Source organism: Brassica rapa, chromosome A02, assembly GCF_000309985.2.
Source record: "Brassica rapa cultivar Chiifu-401-42 chromosome A02, CAAS_Brap_v3.01, whole genome shotgun sequence".
NCBI classification, from domain to species: domain Eukaryota; kingdom Viridiplantae; phylum Streptophyta; class Magnoliopsida; order Brassicales; family Brassicaceae; genus Brassica; species Brassica rapa.
The window spans coordinates 6,167,450-6,189,377 of NC_024796.2; the positions used below are offsets into that span (position 1 = coordinate 6,167,450).

At 29.7% G+C, this 21,928-nt stretch overlaps 1 protein-coding gene across 1 annotated transcript; it reads left to right on the forward strand.

Moving 5' to 3' along the window:
* Positions 1–10,691: 10,691 nt before the first annotated feature.
* LOC103851786 (nucleolar and coiled-body phosphoprotein 1) lies at positions 10,692–12,556 on the forward strand. The gene is made up of 6 exons (XM_009128651.3): positions 10,692–10,995; positions 11,091–11,155; positions 11,234–11,813; positions 11,880–11,963; positions 12,046–12,107; positions 12,222–12,556. Exons 1-6 carry the CDS (start codon positions 10,759–10,761, stop codon positions 12,325–12,327), a joined length of 1,134 nt encoding a protein of 377 aa, XP_009126899.1. The 5' UTR covers positions 10,692–10,758; the 3' UTR covers positions 12,328–12,556.
* Positions 12,557–21,928: the final 9,372 nt, after the last annotated feature.

Sequence of the window (21,928 nt, forward strand, 5' to 3'; positions counted from 1 at the left end):
CAACACAGTGACGATCTTCTTTTTTTTTTTAGTAATAACGAAAGCCAATATTTTGGAGTCACCACCACCAACAACGGTGAATCTCTCAAAACAGATACCCAAATCTAAAAGTAATAATATTTTAAGTTAATATTTTTTCATTTTCTGAATAAATTATTAAAACATGATACATGTTAATACAATTTCATGAGTTCTTGCAGCGTTTTTTTTAAAAAGAATTTGATCTCATTTTATTTTCCCTTTATGTAAGTTTAATATTTTAAAATTTGAGAAATCTAATAAGAAATTTTCACTAGGCACACTCTTACAGAATCTAACTCGGTCATCAGTGCAAAGATATTTTGTTAAATATCTCAAAATTAAAGATAAATATCAATCTTTTATTGTGATTTATTTATGTGATCAAATTAAATTAAATTTTAAAAACTTGATTATGTATAGAGAACCGCTTGTCTAATAGAATTCTCAAAAAATCTGACAATTCTTGGTTTTTAAATTTGTTTCTCATTTTTGCTTTACTGATTTTTTTTAATAATGCAGACATATATCAAAATCTAGAGTTGAAGATGGTCTTAGATTCTGGTTTGTCTAAAGACGATTAACCTAAGTGGGTGAAATTTTACAGAGAATTATAAAAGCATAGCGATTTCTTTTTTGTCATCACATAGCGAAAGTTTTTAGGTAACCAAATCTCGCTACTCGGAAAATCTCAAACAGACTAAGTTTCTAACTAAATTGGTTTGGTCATTAACTACGAAATTTGTTTTTATGATATACAATAGATTTATTTCTTATAAACTCAACATCAAGATGGATGTTAAGAAAACAGACAAACTCGTTTAAACTAAACTTCTAGATGTCATTTTATTTGATTGATATAATTTTCTTTAATGCTCGTGATGCCTACGATTGATCCAATATTGCAGAAGCTCTGATTCATATGTTCAGGTAACTTTATTCACCCCACAAATTTATCGTATTCAGATGCTAGAGTTTGTAAAGTGATTGACGTGACTAAGAAAAGCAAGCCCTACGTAAATAGTGAGGACTTAGGTAGAAACTTTCCAAATTAACACCACATACTATACATACATATTTCTATGTTTTTATTTCAAAGCTGTTGTATTTATATGTTTGTTGGTGAATACACAGAACATATGTGACAAGCATAAACAAAACAAAAAAAAAATTCAAAAATGAAATTCCGCAAAATCAAATGGTTATTACATATGACATGTGCTAATTTTTATAATTATCACTGTTAGTTTGATGATCACATTAGTTGTACGTGCGAAACAAGTACGGTCTTTGTAGAGTACTAATCTTCATGTAAAGAAAATACTAGATAGATCTATATCTCTTAATCTCCATCTTGTGTTAATCTTAAAATATCTTGACCTAATTAGCGCAATCAGTTTAATTTATTGGAACATCATATTTTTGCTTATCCTTATTAGAATTTAATTTTCTTTAGAATAATTTTCTCTTAATTCTCTCTAAATTTTCTTTTTGAGACACCGTGTCTTTCCATTGCGGGTGTATGCGTATGCATCTGCATCGATGGTGAAAACCGGAAAGAGTTTTTTCTATCTTTGGTTTTGTTTCTTCTTAAATTGTTTCTTTTTTCTTGGTTGATTTGATCGGTCTCAGAGACCCTCTCCATCAAACATGTAGTAGTTTAGAGGAACATAAGTGGTGCAGTGGAACAGCTCAAGGTTTTGTTGATGCGAGATCTCCGGTTTTGGCGCATCTGGCTAAGATCCTGTTAGAGGACGACGAGGGAGATGAGACACCGCTAGATCTAGAGTTTCTTTGCGGAAGGAGGTTTGAAGATGCTTTGGTTTGTGTTGCGGTTGGGTTCGGAAGGTTCATGGTGGCTGCAAGTGTGCTGACGCTTGTCCCGGAATCACAGCAGCTTTGATGATGTTGGCAAATGACTTCTTTGGATCTCACTCCCGACGTCTTATGGATTTGCCGCTGAAGTAGTGTCGCCAAAGCGGGAATGCAGATGGGTTTAACCGCCGTTGCTGGCGGTGGAAGCTGCTTTAGGTCAAGGCGACATATTTTACTTGCGGAAGACAATGCTCTTGTCTTAGATCTAGTGTTTTCGTTTCAATCGGTTTAATTTTGATTTAGTTTTGGATTGATTCCAATTTTTTTAATTGAATCTTAGAATGTAAATCAAGAAAATCTCATATTTTGTGAGAGGTTAATATATTAATAGTAAAAAATATTATGTTATAAGTGTGAGATGTCCTACTACTTTGGATGCAAAACTTCCAGTTAACATGAAAAAAAAAGTTAAAGGTAAACAAATTGGAGAGTAAAGACAAGACAACGGCGTAAATTACATGGCTCTTGGATATGGACTCTACTTAATTTTCTTTAGTCTTTTGTTATAAAACAAATAAAAAAAGGTGTAAAACTTGACTATTATATTGTGTACATTCCACTATTGCAGTCAAAAAAGTTTGTTTCGTCTCGTCACCTTTGGATTCATTTTGGTTATATAAAGGAATCAAAATAATGTCTATCATTTTTATTTGTTTATAGCTGATTTTTTCGTATTTATGCATGGTTATCAATATTTACAAATTAAATATATTCTGATTTTTTATTAATGTTTTAAATTTAATTTTAATTTAAATAGCTTTATTATGTATGTAACTATGTATAGTTTAACTGAACTAATATTATGTTATTTTTGTTAAACGTCATGTAATTTTAGATATATAGTATCTAGTCTATTTGGTTATTACTTGGGTATTAGATTTCATTAACTTCTCCAAATTCAGTCATACATTTTTCTGGATAAATTAATTTAGTTTAATTTTTTTATTTTCATTAAGATTTATTTTGTTTCCGTTACTCATTTTTGGATTATATTTCTTCAAATCGAAATACAACTACTTTTGATTCTAGTTAAACAAAATTTGTATTTATTGCATCCAGTTCTTCATCTTAAATATGTAATTATAATTTCATTAATATTTTTGTATAATTTAATATTTCTTGACTTGTAAAATAGTTAAAACCGAAGTGATGATAAGTATGAAATTTTATGAACGAACATTACCAATAAAATTATTAAAAATCATGAACATATATCACTATTTATAAAATAGTTATTTTGTAAATTATAAGTAAATCTATAGTTTAGATGTGTACAAGATAAATCAAAAATATATTCTAAATAATTTTAACCATAAAATTCATTTGTTTTTTTATCAACTAATAAAAATTCATATTGGTTTATGTATTCTTGTTTTAGGTATATTAGGTTGTACAGATATATAAATAAATTAAAAATCAAATAAAATATCAAACCTTAGAAAAACATGAGTGGTATATTATGTTTGATTAAGGTTTGTAGATTATTTTATTTATGTAGTTTGGTAAAAAGTTATATTGAAAATTTAAATCAAATTAAAAATTGAACAAAAATTATGTGAAAAAGAATAAACATCTCAATAGTAGCAATTATAAAATATTCTCAGTTTATCAAAAATATCTTAGTTTATGTTATTAAAATTACTTCTTGTAATAATCTGGGAAAATAGATTGATGTTAATAAAATATTTTATTACTTAAAATATATATATATATTGTTTGTAATTCTGTTTTAAAGAGATGAATATTTAATATCAACATTGTTTTTGTTAACTTACTTTTTTAAATAACATTGTATATAAACTATATTTTCGTCCTCATATATTTACAAAATATATTTTCGTTATATATGTTTTCTTTCCTTTTGTATATATTTTTCGCTTTTTATTTTATGTTATTTGGAAAATATAACGAAAAGGAAACTAAAATTAAATATTTAATTAACATAAATTATTAATTTTTATTTTTAATAATGATAATTAGATATAATATTTTTAATTTATTAAAAGTTTCTCTGAACCATCATGAGAATTAATGTGACCTCAACACATAGAAAACTGACTTCTCAAATAATATTATATAGATAGATTAATTTATTTATTTAAATTTTTTTATACAAATAGATAATTGGGAAAATTACATGTTTACCACTTTCATGGTATCACTTTTCATTTTTACCACTACTAAGAAGACATTTTCAAAAATATCTTCTTCATTAAGTGGTAAAAGACTCTTATGCCCTTATTATTTATATATATAATAAATCATTATTTAAATAAAATAAAAATGAAAAATGAAAAAAAATAAAAAAAAATAAAATAAAATTCGAATTATACTTTTTCAAATTCAAACTTTTTTTGAAATTTTTTTTCGGATTTTTTTTTTATTTTTTTTTTTTCTGAAAAACGAAAATAATGTTTGGAATTATTCTTTAAAATTTTTTAAATATTTTTTAAGAATATTTTTTAAATTTTTTTAAATATTTCACATTCAAAAAATCCTACCCACCCCTCAACTCTAAACCCTAATTCTAGATTAGTTAACCCTAAAGGTATAATTGTATTTTACCTTTCATTAAAAGTGAGGGTAAAAATGGTTAGTGTAAACATGAAAATGGTACTATGAATGTGTTATTTGTGGCAATTTCCCTATATAATTATATTCTTATCACCAAAATATGATCTTTTCTTTTATCTTGTTAGCTTTTGGGGTTAGTAGCATCTGAGTGGGTTACACTGAGTGATGGATGAATAAGGACATAGTTAGCCCTGCTTCACCATTTTATCCCTTTCGGAGTCGCCAACAAAAATCTGCGGGTCCTCGGCTTGTTCTCCGACTATTCTTCTCTATTGACCTTCACTCTTGTTGCAAGTACTGATTACAAGACAATGCATTGACCTACGGGAAATACATAGTTTCTCAGATATCTCATTTTACCTAAGGTTTAATCAAACTTAAGGTTGTTTTTAAACTTTTGTCTTGCAAAGTTCTTTTAAGGGGGGGGGGGGGGGGGGGGGGAGGGGGGGGGGGGGGGGCTTTGTTAAACATCTGTTTAATTAACTTCCGTTGATGCATTATGATTTGTTTCTCAAAACCTAATTGTATGCCTTGTGTCATTGAAATTTACATTCTTATCTCAGTCAAAAAAATAATTTACATTCTTATCTGAAAAAAGGTATTTTGGAGGAAGGGGAAAAAACGTAGGAAGAGGCCAAGGGGAAACGTCAGAATCAAACCCTCACGCTCAGGTAGCAGGATCCAATCACATGGGAAATCAAACACTCTGTTTACACAGATGATTTCAGCTCTCGTGATTAGTGTGTCATAGGGAGAGCAATGTGACAAATGTTCTCTTCTTCTTTTTTCTTTTAACATTTAATATTTCCTGGGAGTTTGAACAAACGCGTGCCCTATCAAGCTGACACAGCAATTTACCAAAAATACACACAAAGACACTTCACATACACCAAAGCCTACACTTATATTCTCTCCCTCTCTCCCAGACATCTTTAAATTCTCTTCTCTCTTTTTGATGGCTCGCCTTTTCAAGCACCCAACATGGATTCTCTTTGATAGTCTAAAACCAATCACTTTGTATCACACCTAAACAGAATTCAACACACACAGAAAAGGAAAAGATAGCAGATTCTGATTTCATTTTTTTTTTTGGTCTAAAGATTCTGATTTCATATTAGTTATCATCTGTCTGACCATGGTTTTAACTAACTAATTCGCTTGGTGTATTAATTGCTAAGGCCATTTCCAACCCAACTCCAAAATACCATTTTAGTGTAATTTCTACATCAAAACTTCTCTAACCCAACTGCAAAAGTTTCATCATTTTAGTGCAAAGCTACAGTACCACACTAAATTTGGTGTGTTCTTATTCACAACGTCAAACACTGTTCACTTACTTTTATTGATAAAATATTAATTAAATAAATATTAATGGTAAGATAACACATATAAAATAGATAAATAATTATATAGCAATTAAATAATTACAGATATTGGAATAGGTTATTTTAGTTTATTATTTTATTATTATTATATTTAAAATAATAATAAATTATTTTAAAACAAATATTTTATTGCTATACATTTTTGTGCAGTATAATTACATAATAATTTTATTTATATATATATTAAGTAATAATAAAAATTTTAATTAAATAATATTAAAATGAAAAATAAAATTTTGGTGTAAAATTTGGTGTTATGGTTGGAGATGAAAAAAAAGTTGACAATAAAATGATGTAGTTTTCATACCAAAACTAAATTTTGACATGCGTTTAAGAAGCACGCTTAAGCGCGGGAATTTTTTTGTGACAGTAAACTCAAATATTAAATAAATTTATATTTATTATTAAATATCTAAAATATTCAAAAGCTGTTCTATTATTATTATTTCAGTCCGATACAATGTTTTCATTGAGTTTTCATATCCGAATCAGATTTGTGGTCGAACCTTAAGATCTAGTAACTCATATATAGTGGGATAGAATATAATAAAATGAATATAGTAAAAGTATCTGAAAATCAAAAAGACCGTTATTAACCCACTGAGAAAAATATAATTTGTTTTTTGTTTTATAAATTTTTGATATAATATACATTTGACTTGTATAAGAAATTTCTTTTAACAAATATTGTTAAGTTTATTTATAAATATATTAATTATCAATCTACCAAAATAGTGAAGCAAGTATTATTTTTTTTTCCTTTTTTAATTTTCTATCAAACTATTATCAATTTTTTTTTTAAAAAAAATCAGTTTGTGACAGATATTTTATTATTAGAAATCCATACAATTTAAATAATGTCACATTTATATGTATTTATGTATAAAATGGTCTTCATAATTTGGGATTTTGTAAAAAATAGGTCTAAAGTTAATTTGGTTAATTTTTTTTTCTGTAACAAAAGTTAACTAGATTTATAATTTTATTTTCTGAATGGATTGTATCAGTTAAATTATTTTTTTTAAATTAAACGCCCCAAAGCCCAATTAATAATATTTATTTTGTTGATAACAAAGTAAGATTAAATAGGGATAACATATAATATATAAGGAAGACTAAAAAAAAAAAGGGTTCAACAACCTTTTATAAGTAGATTTTTAAAAATTGTTTTCTTTTTAATAATATAAATGGTGTTATGGGTTGAAGATGCCCTAATGTATATATTGGAGATATTTTTCACGCCTTACAATAACAAAAAAAATGTCATTTTCATAGTTCGGTTGGTCATGACGACTAGGCTAATCTATCTATCGAGTCTTTTGGAATGTATTGCATGGGGGGGATTCCGTAACTATGAATTAGCGAAAATACTGAAGAATTAAAAAAAGCAAACTGTAGTTTCAAAAAAAAAAAAGCAAACTTTTTTGGTTTCCCAGTCTTGTTTCATTATCATTGCAGATGAGGTGTTAATGGGCCACCCAGTCAACTTTTGTTCCATTCCCTTTTTGTGTAGGTTTGTAGTAAGAATGTATCTTTGCCTTTGTTCCTATTAATATTTAATTTTTTTTTTAATATTTAATTTATATATTAGGTTTGTGTAGGATTTGTGTAGGGTTTGTATAATCACTATATCCATTTTCTCTGCATGGACCAAAGGGATCTGATGCTAATTCGTGTTCAAAGAATGTTGCAAATATTTAGATCAGACGTTGAACTTCTTGTTCCATTTAGGAAAAATGATTATCTATCTACACGAAACATACATCACCACAAAACCACACATCTGGACAAAAATAATTCTCAAAAATACACAAAATATATGAATCAAATGACACCATTGAACTAATATGTATTGTTAACACCATAAATATAATTATAGTATCAGAAAATGTGTCAGATTTAAAGTTGACACTGAAAATTATTTGAAAAATGTATTATAGTGCACATCCAAATAATCAAAAACAAAATAATTTCACATAGATCGATCATTCAAAATGCAATATTATACATCAAACAATATGAATAATATGTTAAAACCGGGTCTGTTAAAACCAGGTCTCTTAAAATATATTAAGCAACATAAAAAATCTTCCTATTACAAGTCCAATACACTTTTATAACTATCAGAATTATGTTGATAGTGTTAGCAACATAATACATAATAGTTTATGTTGTCATGTGATTAATATAATTTATGTAATTTTCAACACATAATTTTTGTCCAGATGTGTGTTCATGTGATTGTTCACGTAGCTAGCGATTATTTCTCTTTTCATTAATTCAATATGTAACCATATGTATAATACAAATTGAATTTAAATAATAACACAATGACAACATATCCAAAATCACTATATCATATATTTTGATTAAAGTATATAAACAGGTGAAGCAAAGTAGTAAGAGAAGCATGGTTTAATCTCGTCGAAGATCCGCCATGTTGGTTCCAACATTAGTACTTTTTTTCATTGTTTTCTTTCATTCGGATTTATATAAATATTTAGTGTAGGATTTTAGTATAGAATAATTTCTCTGGTTGTAAACAAAAACACGTACACACCAATATTATACAGTAAATAGTCGTTAACGTGGGTCAAGGCCCAGCTTCCATGGACTGAGTTTAAGAGCCATTACAGTTTACCCACATGATCAAGTTAACCGAGTCTGGTCCTTTAACTTAAACTAGTTTTGAGTTTATATATATATATATATATATATATATTTTCACCTGCTTATAGATCCGAAAGAAATCTATCTAAAAAAAGGAAAAAAAAACGATTATCGGTCTAATCTGTTGCTTTCTACGGATTGATAAGATGGTGCACCCGGATATGAATAACTGTAGTTGGAGGAATATGCCATATTTCTACAGTTACCTCCGGATATGAATTAAGGGCATGACTGGTTTTCCCGCTACCACCCGCAAACGCAGCTTTTGCGGTTGGTAGCGGTTGTTGGCGTTTTGCAACAATCGCTCAAACCGTTTCAAACCGTTCCAAACCGCTCCAAATCGCTCTGAACCTCATAAATTCAAAAGCTGGTTCCAGCTAGCGTTTGCGGTTGCGGGAGGATAAAAAAAATTTCTTTTTTTCCAAAACAATATAAATACAAAAATAAAAATATTCAATAAAAATTAAATTATAATTATAAAAATGCTAAAATATATCTATTAAATTTTAATTAATATTATAAAACTTTAAAATAAAAATATTTTCTATATTTTTAAAAAAATTAAACTATAGCTTTCTAAATATAACTTTTATATTTATTATAATATTATTATTTTTGATATTTTTATAATTGTATAAAATGTAAATATTGTTAATTTATTATTTAACCGCTGTTGCACTTGGCAGTTAACCAGTCATAAGTATCCCGCAAACGCACCAATTTTTAACCGCAGAACCAGTCGTACAAATCTCTTAAAACCGCTAGAAACCGCAACCACCCGCATCCGCAAACTCCTGCAACCGCAACCGCAACCGCTGCGGTTAAACCAGTCAGGCCCTAAGATGATTGGGAGTTGGAGGAATATGCCATATTTTTTTTTTTATATAGAAAAGATGTAAATACAGCTACCTTAGAAAAGATGTAAATAAAGTTACCTCCGGATAAACGATGTAAATACAGTTACCTCCGGATATGCCATTTGTTTTTTATTTATGTTATGTAATAAAATCTAAGTTTAAAACAGTTATAGGAATGTTGTAATTGTGTTGGTCTATAGCTACAATATAAAAGATAGAATTTAAAAAATTTCAAAATTATAAATTGTATGATAAATTAATAAATAAATAGATAATGAATGTATTTAGAATATTCTCTTTTTGAGTAAAATATAGAGAATACTATTGGATCAAACACTTATATTTTAAAGCAAAAAATAGAGATAACCCTTGAAAATGGTCTAATAGTTATATACTCGTAGAATGTAATACATTTTTCAACCTCATGTGAAAGAGGCATCACCAAAATTATCAGACATCAAATTAAAAAGTAGAAATTCGAGAGGAAGAAGAAGATTTCATATTTGACCATTAGTGGAGTTGTCCCTCGATTTTATATACCTTAAACAATCTTCTTTCCTAAAGAAATCCCAAACAATACGATGTACTTAGTATTTGCCAGGAAGGCCAGATTTTTCAACAGACACTACAATTTCAATCTTTCTAAAAAAATAGAAAACACTAAGATGATATTAACTTGAGGGATACATTGTGAGATTCGTGGGTGAAACATAACCAAGGGTACAAGGAGATGACCCTAGAGACTGATCATGGTGCCACCGAGATCGAAAGCAATGCAATCAATCCAGAAAGATGAGGAGAGAATTGGTAAACATAGCGACTTCCCTGCCATGACTTTAGGAAAAAAGAGCTGAAGCTCTAATGATCAACAACATGATCGAAGCGTTGCACCAAGACCAAAAGAACGCACTCCACCTGAACACATCACCACTTGAGACAACAACATGCATCACACAACACAAATAGACCCAAGCCATATGAAATCGAACCAAAAACGAAATAGAATATCAAACAAGTAGCGATTGAAATACATAGGAGCAGAACTCAACGACATAAGAAACAAACTTTGCATCTTGTCTACAATTTCGATCATAGTTACAAATGCCTTAAAATTAAAAGAATATAATGCATTCTATACAATCCGGTGATATCATAAAACTTACAGACTCTAAAAGCCCATATAAACTGGGCTTTTAGTAATCTTCACAGTCCAGCCCATATCGTTATTCCAGTTTTAAAAACCTAACCGAATAAAAACTGAAGTTACTTAATAACCGAACCGGAACTATGTGTTCGGTGTGAAACCCCTAATTTTAACCTAATTAAATCCTTTGTCTTCATCAGAGACTTCTCCTCAGCCTCACGAGCTTCATATACATATGCCCAAAACCCTAGCAACGGAGCCTTCTTCTCGAATCACCTTAAACCCAGCCCTCTTAGCTCTCACGCCTCGCCAAGTGTTGTTGATCTCCAGACCAGTTATGGCCAAAGAGAGCAAAGCCCTGAGCTTGAAGTCGGAGCAGAAGGCTCTCCTTCTTCGTTCGATAGCTCAGTACTTGGAGAGATGTGGGTTTTCTAAATGCTTCAAGAAGCTCCTCTCCGAAGCCGAGATCGAGGTTTGCACTATCAATTTAGAGAGAAAGACCAAAACTTTGCTCGAAAGATGTATTCTTTGTTGACATGAATGTGTGTTCTTTTGTTTATGTTTCAGAAGAAGGAATTGGATAGTGCGTTACCGGATCTAGAGGAAGTTTACGGCGTGTTTTTGAACAAGAGGTAGGCTTTTGTCGGTTATATCGTAACTAGTTAGAGATAAGTTTAGTGGTTGAATCATGTTTCTCATGTGTAATGTAGCAATCTCGAAGCTGTGGAGGTGAAAGATGAATCTGGTGATCAAAAGAAAGAAGTTGGGGAGGTGAGTGCTATGGAAGGTGTAGAGAAGGTAAAGAAGGAGAAAAAGAAGAAGAAGAAGAAGGTGGAGGTAACTGAGGAGGAAAAGGTTAAAGAGACTGATGCTGAGGTTGAAGATGGAGTTGAAGAGAAAAAGATCAAGAAGAAGAAGAACAAGGAACCCAAAGTGGAGGTAGCTAAGGAGGAGGAGGTTAAAGAGACTGATGGTGAGATTGAAGATGGAGTTAAAGAGAAAAAGAAGAAGAAGAAGTCGAAAGCTACTGATGCTGAGACTTTGTTGGCTGATGAGGAGAAAGTTTCCAAGAAGAGAAAAAGATCAGAGCCTGAAGAAGAGACAAAAGAACAGAGGGAGGATGATGATGACGACTCTAAACGTAGGAAGAAGGAAGAGATTGTAGCAGAAGATGAGATGAATGTTCAAGAAACACCTGTTAAGCAGCAGAATGATGTTCAGGAGAACGGTAACTTTGAAACAAAATCAACAGACAAGAAGTCTGGAAAGGGGCTTTCTAACTCAAAAGAGGTAACTGTGTTTGCATCATCTTTTGAGATAATTGATTGTGTGTGTACTGATGCTTGTGATTTGCAGCCGAAGAAACCGTTTCAGAGAGTGAACGTTGAGGAAGTTGTGTTCACTGACGATAGGCTTAAAGACAACTCTTATTGGGCAAAGGTTCCTATACACTCTCCACTTCTCCCTTCATTGTTTAACCATAATGACTCTATTGGAAAGCTTACTTCTTTGTGTTGTATAGGGTGGTGCTGATTCGGGTTATGGTGCTAAAGCTCAAGAGGTTCTAGGACAAGTCAGAGGAAGGTAAACCTTCTCATCCTTTGGACACTGTGTTTGGTTCAGAGTCCGTGTTTTGGCTTTGGTTTAGGCTTCTTCATGTCTTGATGTCTGAATTTTTGCCTTTTGTTTTTGTTTAAGGGGTTTCCGACATGAGAAGACGAAGAAGAAAAGAGGAAGCTACAGAGGAGGAGAGATCGATCTTCAGTCACATTCGGTTAAGTTTGAGTACTCAGACGATGAATGATGATTACTTGATTAGCAACACTTATCTTATTTTCATTTGCTTTGCTTTGCTTCTCTTTTTGATTGATCATCTTTTTCATTCTTATTTGCTTATTTCAATATGTAAAACTATCCAGATCACTGTACCCGAAATAGGGTTGATCTTTTGTCTGTGTTAATGGTCTCATTTGGAACTTGCAAGAACAAATTCTGTTTCAGTTTCTTGACTCTACATTGACGGTTTCTTGTTATTGCCACTCTGTGATAACAGCTAGGTTGCTTCAGTAGCTAGGCTTTGGGCCTATATATATTGGTGACTTTGGAACATTTGGGCCCTGATTTACGAAATAAGCTCTTGGTTCAAATGTTTTTTTTTTTATGAATTCAAACTCAAAAGTAATGAGGTTCAGAAAAAAAAATACGCATGAATCTTATCTTTTTCTCATAAAGTTTATACTCCCTCGAAATTTTTTATTCAAGCCGACATACACATATGTTTGTTGTATATTGAAATGTTTTTTAATATTACAATTTTTTTTTTTTTTGAACTGAACAATATTACTATTTGCTTTCTCAAAAACTACTTTATTTAATCCAAATAACTTCCTTGTATTAAAGCATATGCTTGTGTAATGGATTTTATTATTTTATTGCTAATGTGTGATGTGTGAGTTGTGCTTTATTCTATACTTTGAAATCAAATTTATTAGAAAGTATAAAGTATTTGGGATGGAAAGTAAAGATGAGTTTGATGAGTGTCTCTCTTATGGCCTCTTGCGTTTTGGTTAGGCAAAGTGTTATTTTCCTTTATATTAACCTCACTCATTAATCACTGAAAGTTGTTATTCGAATAATTTTTAAGAAAATATTGCTATAGGAAATATTATTTTATGTGTCGGTCGATTCTTTTTGTTGGCCAATACTTGCATTAAGATTTGATGTTTTGAATTACAGAAAAAAACATCCAATGCTTAAAGATGTGTTTCTTGTAAGATTTATTTGTTAATAAAACTTCCTCAAACTCCCATTTCTAAACTGTCTCTTCTCTTGCATTTTTTGTTTGTTAAATATCACTAATGAAGGTGTAGCTTAGTTTATTCGTTTGTCATTTCTTGAGCCTCAGGCAAAGCTACCTACTTATTATGTACCCAACTTAATTTTTCAAAATCACGTCCCCGTGTTGCATATCTCTTGTGAGTTTACCAACGTAACTATCAAATTTCAATCCATTGTAAGTTTGTAACCATACCTCTGGTTAAAGCATCCTATTGTGATAACGTTTACATCAAGAGATATTGAGCTTGGCCATGATCCAATTAGATTTTTGCAGAAATCATACATTCTTATTAGTATATCATAATATTATGAAGAATATAAAATTTAGCAAAATATATGCTTTGTTTATTCATTTGTTACTTGAATTATTATGATGTTTTTGTTCCTATTATGATGGACCAACCTTGTTTTTTCTCATGGTCACGATCAGAAGTAGGTAAAAAAAACAGATATTTTCTAAAACACAGATTAAACCGTTGAGAAAAATACATCGCCGACATACAATATATGTTATAAAGTATATTTTGAGTGTGAAACTATATGGTCCCCAAAACTGTATATTTGTAGGTCTGGATGTGTTTAGTAATATCACATCTCACCTATAATGTTTTCAAGATTACGAAATCAACCCCCAGATTCTCTTTCGCTCAAAGTACTAGTATTGATGATAACGACGTGATTAATAGTTTAAGGCTAGACGGACAATGAAGAAATATCTTTATATAGAGAAAAGGTTGTTCCGACTAAGAGCATCTTCAACCATATTTTATATTTTATTCTAAAATAAAAAAATATAGTGAAAAATAGAATGATGAATAAAAAATAAATGCATTACTTTATAAATAGAATAATCCTTCAATTTTTGAGCAAAATATAGATTAGGATTTAAAATGCTCTAATGTATTGATTAGGTGTATGTATGGTAACTTTAATATCGATCTTTAACAGTTTTGTACATGGAAGATTTTTTCCAGTCAATGTTTTTGGTTCTTTAAAGTTTCATATGGAATTTGCCTTATGAGCGTTACTTTGGTATATTGGAACTAAGACCATCTTCATCCCCATTCCATAATTTACTGCATAATGGAGTGGAAAATAGAGTAATGAAGAAACAAAAAAAGTGATTACTTTATAAATGGAGTGATTTTTTATTGTTTGTTCATACTCTATTTTCTATTCCATATTTGGAGTAAATTATGGAGTGAGGATGGAAATGCCATTAGGACATCTTCATTATGTACAATGAATAAATAATAGTAAATAAAAATACTTTGCTTAGAACATTTTCATTATGTGCAATGCGTGGATCCTTAACTTAAAATTAGCAAAATATATGCTTTTGTTATTTTTCTAAAACGCAGATTAACCCTTCCTCTAGTCTAAACAGAAAAAAAAGAAACAAATATTGATTCTCCTCCTGTTGTAGAATTTTGCCGACATAAATATACGCTGATTACTTTTTCTGTTTTTTATTTTTTATGACCAATAAGAGAAAGACGGTAGTTGACAAGAAGAAAGAACACCGAGAATTTAATAAGTAAACAACATTCATACAGTGTTTCAAAAAAAAACATTCATAACGTGATAAAGACATTAAAAACATAATAGTCATTTTAGTTAACTATGTTTCAAATCAATCCTAACATCCTACTCTTGTGAACATTACTTGGAGTTGGAAAATTTTACCACAAATAAATGTAGGGTAATTGTCAATAATAGCATCTTTTGAAGTTTATGTCTCAAAAATAGTACTAGAAGGAGAAAGTCACAAAAATGAAATTCACTAAAGGGTAAAATATCCCTAATACTCTTGGTTTAAAATTAAATAAACAAACAAAAATAAATAAAATAAAAATAAATAAAATGAAAAAAATATATTTTATAGATTCAGATTATATGTTTTCAGATTCGAAATTTTTATAATTTTTTTTGAAATTTTGTTTTTGAAATTTTTTTTTATTTTTTTTTCAAATTTTCTTTTTATAATTTAAAAATACCTTTTGAAACTGTTTTTAAAATTTTTATTTTTTATTTTAGTATTTATTTTTTATAAAATTTTAAATTCTAATTCCAAAACCCCACCCCTTAACTCTAAACCCTAAGGTTTAGATTAATTAACTCAAGGGGTATAAGTGTATATTTACCTTTTTAATGAAACCTATTTTTGTGACTTTGAGCCTTGAGTGCTACTTTGGGAACAAAAACTTGGTTTGGTGCTATTCTAGTCTTTTTCTCATAAATGTATTTGTTTCTGTTTCTAATTTTTATTTATATGATAGAGAACATAATATTCTAATTTAACTACCAATGAATTATGAAAAACCAATCTACCTGTCAATACAAATTCGATACAAGAAATGTATATAATTGTTATACTGTGTTGTACACGTTTGATTGGTATTTATCCAATGTTCAATAAAATTTAACAATGTCATAAGAAATATATTTATTCGTTTGAAAAGATACTAACGGATTTTAAGTTGAGATATTTATTCGTTTAAATAAATGAATGATATTTACGATACATATTCAGTTGTGCTGTTTCATTACCAAAAATCATGTTAGTCAAACCACAAATTGCATTTATATTTGACGACAGTTTAATGTAGATATTTGACATTAACGAATTTTAAGTAGATGGTATTTTCCGTTTAAAATACAGTTGAAGAGTTTACTTTTTTTTTGCTAAATGGTAAATGTCATTAACAGGGTAATGATAGTCTGATTACAAAGAGTTGCAATTCCATCTGCTCGAAAGCTGATCTGATGCAATAGGCCGCAAAAAAGATAAAAAACCTATTACATCCATCTAAGAACTAAGATTGTAAATGGAAACAAACCTTAGAACTACAAGAAAGCAACAAGCATCAACTGTTAAGTTCCTAACAAGCACTTCCAAGAACCTAGACAGAGTCAACAGGTACCAAGGAGTAGGCTTAGCGGAGATGGTTTGCTGAAGACGAACCCGAAGGTCTCTCAAGCTGCAACGACAAAGGGCCTGGCAATCCGCTCCGGTGCTAGCTGAAGGGGGACTTCATTGAAACCTTCACCAAAAACCTCTCGGGTAGATCTCTTCCGGATGAGACAGGGAAATCGACACTTAAGTGAAACACAGGAGGTGAACCACAGTCAAGCGGAGGCGGTACAATGCTCCACAGTCAAGTGAAACACAGGAGGTGAACCACAGGAGGTGAACCACAGTCAAGAGTTTACTTATGATAACGTTTTTAGTTTGAAGGAATTTATTACAGCACAGCTGCACAAAACAAATGTATTTGATTAACGAAGTTGATATAAAGTTGTATTCGAGATATGAATTGATGTTTCAAGGTATTTTATATTTATGAGCGTATCTTTCTAGGGTTTAAACTTGTAATTCGCGTGTGCATGCATGGTTATACGTCCTTTCATTTTTGTCCATTTCGATATTTTCAAAACAGAGAAAAATTTATCTAAAAAAGAGAAAATTATATTTTTGTCCAATATGTGATATGAATATACTTTTGTATATATCCTACTATATAAAAGAAGTTAATTTCTAGCTTACTAAGGCTATCCACATAGGCAAAATAATCAGGACCAATAAATATGCCAGGTCATAATGAAGTGGGCTTCAACATATGTATATGTAATTAAAGCAAATGTAATATTAGCTGGATACTGATTCGTATACGTTGTCAATATATATGTGTGGTCACATATTTGACTGTAAATTATGAGTCAAATAATATCTAATGCATTTATTGAGAATTAAATAAAATATATTCTGCCATTAAGTCAAATGACTGACGACATTAAACATATTTCCTGCAAAATAACATCAACTATTGTAATCTCAAAATCATAGATCCACCGTCTCACAGTTTGAAGAATTTCACCATCCACTCATCGCTTTTCATTCCTATCTATTTGTGCCATTTCTTTCTTTTGAAAAGTAATCCGTGAAAGTGATTTCTTTTGTTTAAGGAGTGGTTTAGAAAGTGCGAAGATTATTTGTTTTCATATTCTTCATTTTGTTAAATTAACAGTTCTCTCACAACACCATGGTCAAACCATCCTCCCAAGATCCTCCACCTCTAGGAGGTATTCTGAAATTATAAATTCATCTTGAATAAAAACATTATTAGTATTGTTATATTAATTTCATACTTTCATCCAAAATTCTAATAATAACAAATATATACATTATTATTATAGATATATTTCATCATTATAATTGTTTGTAAATGTAGCTTTTCCTATTATGTAGTGCTTTTTATTTTAAAATACTTAATATGAAATAAACCAAATGTATTTTGGTATCATATTATTAAAGAAACATGTGGAACCTCTTCGACATTTTTAAATATCCCAGAATAACGTGTTGTTAAGAATTAAATATTGTTTTGCATAACATAATATTGCAGAATTATTTTGCTAATTTTGTAATCTCTAATATTATTTTGCAAATTTTAAAAGTAAATAATTTAATATTTTTATACTTATAACTGAAATCCTACATCACAAATTCATACAGCGACAACAAAGATTTATACAACTATATCAAAAAGAATGCACAGTATTAATTATACAACAACATATTAAAATTCTACATTTTCTAAGTAAACCATCATTACTTCTTATTATTCGACGTAACAATTTATTACGAATAGTGAATTCGTTAAAACAATTTATTATTCAAACTTACTGTTGTTTTTAATAAAAATAATGATCACCGATTCCAACATCTTTCCTTAATAAAATAAACAAAACTTAATTTACCCTCTCAGAAACTTCAAAATTCCAAATTTTAATTGACCTGACTTTTATTAAACATATAATCCGCGCGAAGCGCGGACACCGATCCTAGTACTTACAATAGCTACAAAGTTTGTCGACCAAAGAGATAAATAGTCCTCTCTACTCGTTATGGTCAACATTCTTAGGGTCTGACTGGTTCAAACGCAGCGGTTGCGGTTGCGGTTGCGAGAGTTTGTGGATGCGGGCGGTTGCGGTTTCTAGCGGTTTTATCATATTTGTACGACTGGTATTGCGGTTAAAAATTGGTGCGTTTGCGGGTAACTTATGAATGGTTAACTACCAAATGCGGTAACAATCAAATAATAAATTAACAATGTTTACATTTAATATAATTATAAAAATATTAAAAATTATAAAATTATAATAAATATAAAATTTATATTTAGAAATTTATAATTTTAATTTTTGAAAATTTATTGAAATTGTTTTTATTATAAAATTTTATAATATTAATTAAAATATAATAGATATATTTTAATATTTTCATAATTTCAATTTTAATTTTTTTTATTAAATATTTTTACTTTTGTATATATATTGTTTTAAAAAAAAGAAAAAAATTTTACCCTCCCGCAACCGCCCGCAACCGCAAACGCTAGCTTGAGCCAGCTTTTGAATTTATGAGATTTGGAGCGGTTTGAAGCGGTTTAGAGCGATTTGAGTGATTATTGCAAACCGCCGACAATCGCTACCAACTGCAAAAGCTGCGTTTGCGGGTGGTAGCAGGAAAACCAGTCGCCTCCTTAGTCGGCATGTCAAACTGACACGTAAGAAATCGTGTTCCTTGGTATCGACACGTCATAAATAAAGACAAAAGACTAACCCACATCTGAATTTTCTCGCCTGTCTGAGCTTCATTTATAAGAGAGTGCATTTGGATTATAATTATATTAGTATGAGTTATGAGTCTTATGAGTTATGACAGACCCATCAATTATTATGGTTTGTTAATATCGATTGTTAAATACGAGACTTTCCATCACAAATCTATCTCACTTTACGGATGTTTCTAGTTTTGAACACGACCAAAACCCTATTCGCTATAACTCGACTAGACTGCGATCTATAACCAAAATTTTGTTTATTTTTGTGTTGACGACTATCGGAGTATCTATTCAAATTCGAGTCATGTATTCAGATTTACAATTTTTGCATTTATTCTCCTAAACTTATTTTAAAATTGTATAAATATGGATCATGATCGATTAATAACATTTAAGATTCCTTTATAAGTTATAATATATCTTAAAACTTATAAAATAATCATATATCATTCAAATTTAAATTATTTTGATACAGATGTTTTTTTTGTGTTTGTATCAAAATAAACATCAAACTTGCTATTTAAAATATTTATTTAAATAGTAGATATTTATTTTATATATCATTTCAAAATAAAAAGAGAACTCAATGTTTGATGTTTCAGATATTTACATTGAATATTAATTTGGATCTTAAGTTCATTTTTTTTTGTTTTCAGCTTTTCAAACTTTTCGGATAATTCATTAAAATTTGGTTAATAACACTTTGAATTTTAATATGTTTTGTAATATCTTAATGATCAATTCATATATGTTTACATTGATACAGTTCGGATTTATCAGTTTGGATTCAACTTTCAGATTTTATGTCCATGCTTATCATAAGATCAGAATTTTAAATTTAAATCATTCAAATTTTCAACGACATAGATCATGATTTGCGACTAGTCATACTATAGTAAAATAACAAGAACTTACGATTTGCAACTGGTTCCAAGTCGTATGTTGCATTGGACACACAATTGAACAAAGCTATTTAGTGTCTCACCAAATTTATATAAAAAAAGAATACAGATAAAACAATTTAAATCTTTTACAGTTAAGAAACTTCTTCAATACTTATCAGTATTTTAGTATTCTTATTTTATAATTATTTTGAAATTTTGGTGAGAAACTGCTATTGATCACACGTGTATTATTATTATAAATATATAAGAAATCTTATAGTATGATTTATTTATTTTAAATGATAAGCTCTTAGATTTTATTTAATTGATTCAGTAACTATGCTTTTTGAAAATTGTTCCGCATACGGTCGACGAGATTTTGAGTGCGTTGCGTCACTCGCCGTGTTTCCGCGTTTTTGTAAACATAGTTATCGTAAATCGGAAAGTACTATTCTGGCAAAATAGCTGTTGGATAAATAAACTAATCAATTGTAGCTTATCTATTTATCGATTTTGTCATGAATCTCGAGAATCGATCCGGATTATTTGATGGGGGTTTTTGTTATAGATTCAGCAGTCGGTTGCATCACGACAAAAAAAACGTTGTAGTCACTTTATATCGAGGCTGACTAAATAAATAACGGAAAACATACTGATAAGATTACGAAGCTCCAATTGGTTTAGAATAAGTTCGATTTCTCGAACAGTACTCCCTCCGTTTTATTTTTTAAGTCGTTTTAGGGATTTTGTTTTGTGTCAAAATAATAGTCGTTTCCAAACTTCTATGTAACATTTGATCATTTTTGACTTTATCTACCCTTTGATTTTAAATTATTTTTCAGTAAATCATTTCAAGTTTCAGAACAATCCACGTTTTACAAGGTATTGCCACATCGTCATCTTCCTCAGAAGAAAAACTGTTGGAGTCCACTTGATCAGGAACCATTGCCACATCGTCATCTTCATTATGAAATACGTGGACGTCTTCGTCTATTGGAGTTTGGTTCAGATCAAACAAAAACTCACTTTCATTAACTACGAATGAAAGATTTAGATCAAAATTAGAACTCATGAGTGAATTTGTGATTCTTTTGACTTGTCTTTCGATCAATATATAAGCATAATTTGTTTTAAGTTTGGTTCCAATGTAATTTTTGAACTTATTGTTTTGGCTCTATGTTAAATTTTTGTTTTGGCTCCATAATTTGTTAAAAGTTTTACAAGTCTTATTTACCCGTATATTCTCAAATCAACATATATAGTTGACTAAAGGAATAATTGAGCATTTATATACTTATGTGAAATTATGATGGTATTAAATGGCTGAGACTAGAATAAATTGGGATTAGTAACATTTGACTAATTAGTAAGATTGGGAATAGTAATTTCAAATAAATGGACACGTTATTTTAAAGACAAAAAAGGACAAAACAGACATTGTGTTAACTGCCTTAATCCATGTGAAATCTTGTTAAACGACTTATAAAACAGAACGGAGGGAGTATATAATAGTCATACTTAATGCTGAGAAAGTAAGAGATGTTTAATGGGGGTTCTTACCGAGGGTTTTTAGCAGAATATAAGAATCCATCTCTTAACTTTTAACTAAAAAAACTAAGAAACGGTTCTTAGCATTTCTAGTTAAAAGTCAAGAGACGGGTTTTTATATTCCGCTAAAAACCTCACCATAAAAACTCTCATTAAATATGCTCTAAGAAGAGAGCTAAGTTAAAAAAAAAGTAAGAAGAGAGCTTTCCCATTTATGTATTCCATTTGACATGTTCTTTGGGTTCTCCTATACACTCTAAACTATAAAGTAATCCGCGCTTTACACATGATAAGATGTCTATATTAATATTGAAATTATATATTATGATTATATATAATCTAAGGTATACTTTAAGCGATAGTTAGATAGAACTAAAGATATGATAGTTATTAGAGGCAAAGCCATAGACTTTTTATAAGGGGTTCACTAATATTAAAATTTAATATATGGTGTTTACAAGTTTGAGAAGAAGCTTTGGACAATAATTTTTTATTTATTTTGTCTATCACA